This window comes from Rousettus aegyptiacus, unplaced genomic scaffold (assembly GCF_014176215.1).
Source record: "Rousettus aegyptiacus isolate mRouAeg1 unplaced genomic scaffold, mRouAeg1.p scaffold_m13_p_17, whole genome shotgun sequence".
In the NCBI taxonomy this organism is placed as follows: Eukaryota; Metazoa; Chordata; class Mammalia; order Chiroptera; family Pteropodidae; genus Rousettus; species Rousettus aegyptiacus.
The window spans coordinates 29,332,147-29,339,142 of record NW_023416292.1 but is presented as its reverse complement, the minus strand read 5'-3'; the positions used below and the strand labels follow the sequence as shown (position 1 = coordinate 29,339,142).

At 45.5% G+C, this 6,996-nt stretch overlaps 1 protein-coding gene across 1 annotated transcript in view; it reads right to left on the bottom strand.

Annotated features, from left to right (window-relative positions):
• Positions 1 to 2,207: 2,207 nt before the first annotated feature.
• Positions 2,208 to 6,996, bottom strand: part of WARS2 (tryptophanyl tRNA synthetase 2, mitochondrial) — a 54,677-nt gene continuing 49,888 nt past the window's right edge. Inside the window, 1 exon segment of the mRNA XM_036235028.1 lies at positions 2,208 to 6,142. Coding sequence (XP_036090921.1) covers positions 5,694 to 6,142 — 449 coding nt within the window. The 3' untranslated portion in view covers positions 2,208 to 5,693.

The following is a 6,996-nucleotide window of genomic DNA, read 5'->3' as shown; positions in this document are numbered from 1 at the left end:
CTGGCTGGTTTGTGCTAATACCTCCTCTACACGTCAGCATAATCCAAAGTGTTGAGGTCCTGTGCCAAATCTGAAGTGTGTACAGATTTTTACAAAACACACTAAGCGCAAGAGTCCTTATTCGCAGGCGGCCTCCCTTCCGGGCCACTACTGATCCCACCTCTGTGTCGTCTGGTCTAGTCCAGAGTTTCGAACGGCAAAGATTATGAGACTAAGGGTGGTGACAGCAAAGACGGTAATTTCTGGTATCGATATCAGACACTTTCAGGAATAATTTCGACATTCCTCACTTGTGCTTAATGCAAGTTTATGACTTTCTCACTCATAAATTTAATCCATGCTCAACTGTTTTTATTTCTAGGTCATATAATCCTTTATAGGGTAACAAGTACTATAATTTTACTACCCACTGTGTACAATAACTCCCTCTTCTTATTTGTCTCTCTTGGCTTCAAGAGATCCCCATTAACTCCAGTGCTGATGATCAAATCTTTGTTTATCTACAAATGTAACTTCAGTTATTTCCCCTTTAAGGGGTTTCATAGACTCAAATGACTTACGTTTTTCGCCCGTTTATAAATAGTCACATATATAAACAAAAACGATTTCAGCTAAATTATTTTGAGTTAATCTGATAAAAAAGGGAAACGGCAGAAAGTCAAGACAGTAACTGCTTTTACGACTGATGATGTATTTGCATCTCTTTTCTCCATCTGTCAACTCCTTGGCGGAGGTTGGGTTTCGTTCCCTTTTTTTCCCCCAGCGCAGTGGCTCTCAGACATCAGTGTGCAGCTGGAGCAGATGAACGGCTTGTTCAAGCTGATGGCTGAGCCCCGCCCCCAGAGTCTTCCTTCAGTAGGTCTGGGGCGGAGTCTGTGGATTTGCATATGGAATAAGTTCCAGGTGAGGATGCTGCTGCTGGTCTGGGGAGCTCTGCCTCACCACCAGCTCAACATTTTGCTCTCTCAAAATGCTGATTGGAAGTGACCCCGTTGCGGGAGAGACGTTCGGCAAAGAGGTAGAGGTGAGTGTGGTAGTTGGGATGGCGGCTAAGGTACTGTAACAAAGAGATGCCAAGATAAAGTGGCTTAGAAATGATAAAAGTGTGTTTCTCACAAAACGGTCCTGAGGTAGGTGGGCAGTTCCAGGGCAGAAGGGGCAAGGGGGCCGAGAGTGGGCAGGAACGATGCTCGCAGCGGCGGTTCCTGCGGAGGGGTGGGGAGGAAGTGGGTGCACAGAGGCTCAGACGCGGTCGGAGCCCGCGGAGGGGGCGTCCATGGGCTGCGCTGGTGTCGGATGCCAAGGGAGACGAAGGAAGAGAGAAATAAACTCCCATGGGCGTCGGGCAAGATCTCGACCCCGGCAGGGCTGGGCGTTACGAAGCACCGAGACAGGAGAGTGTAGAGCTGCAGAGGTCTCGGGAGAAGGTGTGTTTTGTTTGTTCGTTTGTTTCTCTAGAAACTAAGCAGGGAAGAGGAGCAGCCGCAGTAGCTGGACGGGCATCCGCTTAGTTTCGGGGATGGGGCAGGAGATGCTGAGAGCACGTGCCTGTTGTGCACACATGGGGGGACGCTAAGCCCCGGGGAATCCTGTCCTTGTACTCGGGAGCCCTAAAGATGAGTAGAAAATAATAGGAAGAAAAGGCAGGCACAGAAACAATGGAAGAATAACAATAATTGGCTGAGGAACCAGAAATCCTCAGAAATTCCATTTGTTAATTCCCAGGAGAGGATTCCATCACAAAACAACGTGGGGACTTCGAATTCCCATGAGTACTCACTTCCCCTTCTAGTCCAAGGACTTCCTTCTGGAAAACCGCAAAGGAGTAATACCCTTCTTGCTCGCTGGCTGTCTGGCTCTCAGTGGGAAACTTCTCTTCCCAGGTCTGGTACCCACGGTCATGTCTAGACAAGCCGCCCAGTGCTTTGTTTTCCTAAATCATCATGGGAGCCCCTCTTTTTTTTGGTGGGAGGGAAGGCTACTGCAAACTCAGGGAACTCTGTGGGTAACCTGTTTTCTGGAACTGACGTGGGCCAGGCTAGCGTGGGGACACCCGGGGGTAAACGGCGGGCAGGGGCGCTTCTTCATCCCGCGTCCACAGACAGGACGGGGTCGTGCGTGGCTTTCTTCCCGAGAGGAGTCTGTATTTTAAAATCGTCTTGGAGAAAAAAATTAAGGTGGATATGACGAGTAAGACAGTGACTATGTAAAATCAGACCAGTTTATTTTCAATAGAATCATATAGACACATCATCTGCTTTCCAGAAACTTTCAGAAAATAGTGGCTTGCTGCACACGTGTGTGGGTAGGAGTGCGGAGGGGATGTTAAAAAAATAAATAAATAACCCAAAAAATGAGTTTGCATGTCACAGAGCCGACGCGGTTATATCGAATGCTAAATATCCTTCTTGTTTGAGAACTGTTGAGTGTGATGTTTAGAAGCCATATACCAAGTAGTTAAGAGCTAATGCCGCCGTTGATATACCCAGGAGAGGCACAGGGCTCAGGACACTTCCGCTCTGGTCCGTATTCTGCTTCCCGGTGGCTTTCCATGTTTATCTCCACGTGGACAAGGGGCCCAAGGGTGGAGACTGTGTCACACTTCTAATTCTTGGTGCTGAGATGGCGCCAGCAAACCAGGTGCTCTACAAACGCTTATTCATTGGATTTATTAGGTTGATCTGCATGGGAACGCCAACTTGGTCGGTAAAAAAATAATAATCAAATCCTGGTAATTTCATAGGGTTCAGTCTCATAGTTCCAATCTCATTTTGCTGACGTAGCCCACGGATTTGCTCTTCCCTCAAGGTTTTCAGGGCTGTGACCCAGAGTCTCAGCAGAAGCCCCTTTCTCCTCTCCTGTATCACATTCCTGTCCGAAACATCTTGGTTACTCACTCGTTCCCATGCTCACCCAGCATTTTATCTGCTCGCTAGTATCTCCTCTGCATAATGGGTGCACTTAGTAATACAGGATCTAGAATAGGATCACTTTACTAGGTTATGAGGATTAAATGAGAGAATATATTTGAAGCAGGGGTTCTCGAAGTTAGCAAGTATCGGAGTCACCTGGAAGGCTGTTAACAAAACACAGATTGCTGGGTTCATCCGCAAAGTTTTGAGGCAGTATGCCTGGGGTGACAGCCAGAGAATCTGCATTCTTGATGAGTTCCCAGGTGGCACTCAGGCTGCCTGTCTGAGGGCCACACTTGGAAAGACGCTGTTATAAAACATTCGATATGGTGCCTGATATACCGTCAGTTACTGTTTTATGATTAGCATCTTCACGGTCCGCATCAAAAGGTTTCCGAAAAACAAGCAAAGCCCGCACTATATTAGGAGTCTCTAGGTCACTTTCTGACATTGTTCTGGTAAACATTTATGAAGCACCTACAAAGGGCACGACACCCCCAGTGCTCCTTTCGAGTGACAGTCCCTCGAGGCAGGTTTAGAGCAGGGCTCGTCAGTCGGTGGAGCTACAGAGCGCCGAGTTACCTGACCACGATGACTACCTTCCAAAATGTTTTTCATCATTTCAACTCTCCACAAAACATACGGAAAACAACAATGAAAACCAACTTTTGAGGTGAGCCACAAGTCACGTTTCTCCCCGATTCTTCATCTTGATCCAAAGATCGTGCCGAGGCCTCTAAGTGGCAAGCGGAAGGTTTGGTTGTGAAGACGGATCTGGGCTCCAGTGTTGGCTCTTTTCTCAGTTCCCAAGACCACTGGTCGCATCTCTCCATCATTATCAGGTGCATTTGAACTTGAAGAGCTCTCAGTCACTTTCAAAGAGCAACAGCAGCAGGATGCTCGCAAGCCCAACCTCACCTGCGTGGGGCGTTGCGCCTCGGAAGTTATCACAAGTCGTCTGGTTTTCTTCTCTGAGATTCTTTCCACGCCACCTTTAATCTTGTGGATAAAAGGTGATGTGTGTGTGTTGGGGGGACAGACAGAGAGACAGACCATGGTTTGATAGATCCATCTTTAATTTTGTCATTTTCTAGTATTCATGATAGATTTCCTTTGAACGGAAAAAAAAAAAGTCTTGGAAGAAATATGCCCAAAGAGGCTCTAAGACTATTGATACCCCATTCCAAGAAAAGATCCAAAAAGGGGTCTTTTAATTTGGATCCTGGGATAGTGTTTTGTGCATTTATATCTGTTGATATAAGGCCCACTCTACTCCCTTAAGAAACACGAGTAAAAGTTCTTTGCCCTTATGCATAAATGATGATCATTATACTCGTTGGCAAAAAAATTATAAGCAATTCTGTTACAAGCTCAATCTTGCTAACAGATCCTGGTAAGGCATGGTGACTTCTTCCATTGTCAGGTGTGGGAGAGGGAAGTTCAGAGAAGCCAGGTTTCAGAGTGACTTGTTAGTAGAGAGGCCGGGGAAGGGGTGGGATGAGAAGCTTCCCCTCAATGGGGAAATGTGACCTGTCGGCTCACTACTGCCCTACGTAGTCTGGCAGAGTATACTCGAAGGGCCTGCGCTAAGCATGGAAGACAGAACTTGGGACCTGCCTTGGGGATTCCGAGTAGTAAACGAGACCAGATTTAAAGCAGGCAGCTCCTGGTTGGGTTGCTGATATAAACAGTTTCAGGTCAAGGCTTCTGTTTCTAGTTCCCACCTGCAAAACAAACATGTTTAGAGTCTCAAACACGCAGCCTCTCAGGGTTTTGTGCTGATGACGAAAGCGCTGCTTTTAGGAATAAGGTTTTGATCTTGGATTTGCTCCTCACGTACTGAGAAATATTGTCCGAGCTGACTGTACCCTCTGAGCCTCCTCTCTCAGGGGGAAAATGGCAATTCCTCTCCTCTGTGTTGCACAGAAGGTTGGTGACATTGAACTGACAGAAAAGTGGAAGGAAGTACTGAAGAACATAATCCAGGAAATTGGGCTCCTGTACGATAAATAAATCACGTTGAACTAATGCAACCTTCTCAGAAGATTGTATCATGTATCTCTGAATTAAAAAAAAAAAAACACACACACAAAAAAAACTTGCTGGAACAATCAATGTGGTCTCTTGGGAAACAAGTTAGGCAGCTTAAATACGTTAAGGCAGGCACTGTCTCAATGACAAATGAACTATTAAAAAAAAAAAACTCGTTTTTTTTTATGATATCGGAATGCAAATTGGTCCAAATGGCATCCCAAGGATTCTAAGTCTAAGACCTCTACATATTACTACAAAAGGGCTGGGATAGAGTGACCACCTGGGATAGCGCACGCTTGAGACCAATACAAGTGACATCCCCGTTTTCCAAATTACTGCTCACCTCAGTCACTCGGTCCCATCCACGGGGATAAATTCAGAATTCAGGCCCGGGAGTAATCGCAAAAATTGAGGGTTCAGAGAGCTATAACTTTATATATATATATAAACAAGTTATATATATTTATTTATATAAATATATATACTTATATAAATAAATATATATATTTATATATTTTATTTATTTTATTTTTTTGGCCACTGCATTTTGCTGGTGGGATTTGGACCTTTGCTCTATTTGAAGGCTGCGAAGTATTATTCATCGAATGAAACCAATCATCAAGCGTACCAAATTAAATGTCCCAAAACTACAGTTGTTGTTTTTTCTCTTTGCTTGTGAGGAAAGCTGCCTTTATCGGCGCGTACAGACCACAACACGTAAAAGCCTTTCGGTCATGATCGAGACGCCTACAGAAAGCCCACCAACTTCTTCACCTCCTGGCACACAGGATATGCTATGTCCCTGGCCTTCGCTGACCCCGCTCGCAGAACCTTCTCCAAGTGGTCCTTGTCCAGCGTCAGTTTTTCGATTTCACTCCTAATCGGGGCGAGCTTCTCGATCACAGCGTCCGCCACCAGCAGCTTGTAGCGCGCGGTGTCCAGGCCCGCGGCGCGGCGCACCACCTCGTGCACGGGGAGCCCCGTCACCGCCGCGTGAATGGCCACCACGTTGGCGACGCCCGCGCGGCCGGCCGGGTCGTAGGTGACCTCCGAGGTGCAGTCCGTCACGGCCTTGCGGAATTTCTGCACGATCTCCTCGGGGCTGTCCGTTATCCTGACGGTGGCCAGCTTGTCTGGGTCTGATTTGGACATTTTGGCGGAAGGATCACGGAGAGATTTCACCTTCTTCATCGAGGCTACGTAAAAACACCCGAACAACAAAACAAAAACAAAACAAAACAATTACAACGTTAAAAAATCACCGGAAATGTCAGTGTCTAGACCTTAAAAAAAAAAAAATGCCAAGAATACTAAGCGATTTTATTATTTTTATCTGATTGTATAAAATATCAAATACTGATGGAGAATTCAAGAGATTTATGTAAGCATTAAAGATCATCCGAAATGTGTCCATTTTTGTTGAAAATATTGTTATGCATTTTTGAACGCATATATGCACATAAAAATGTATGTCTTATACAGATGGAATTTTATCAATCACATTGTTTTTGCTGGGTACACTTCTTAAAAAAGTATCGTCTATTTCTTTCCTGACCCTCTCTTTTCCTCTCTGGGCTTCCCTACTAGCTAATTACCCCTCCCCACAAGCACTGCCCTTCCTGTCTCCAAACCAGTTTTACCAATCCATGGCAATCCTTCCAATTCTTCACCCACAATTATATACGTATATGCCAACACACACACACACACACACACACACACACACACACACACACGGGAGGAGCTTATTACTCTGATAGAATCAAGATGTTAAGCTGTACTTCATAAACCAGCGTTACTAATCATTGCCTATTTTATGGCTATTTCAGAAGCATATAAACTTGAAATAAGTAAAATAATAATAATAGGCCACAACATTAAAATGTTCCTTATTGTCTAAAAGAAGGTGGATTTCAGTGCATTGGGTGCCCTGAATTTCTCTGTGGGAACTGCTGGAATAACTTAGAAATTTATACCCACCCCGTGTTTCTCGAATGACGCGAGGCCCGTCTCATACTCCTTTAAAGTGCCGTGGGTTCGACAGAGACGG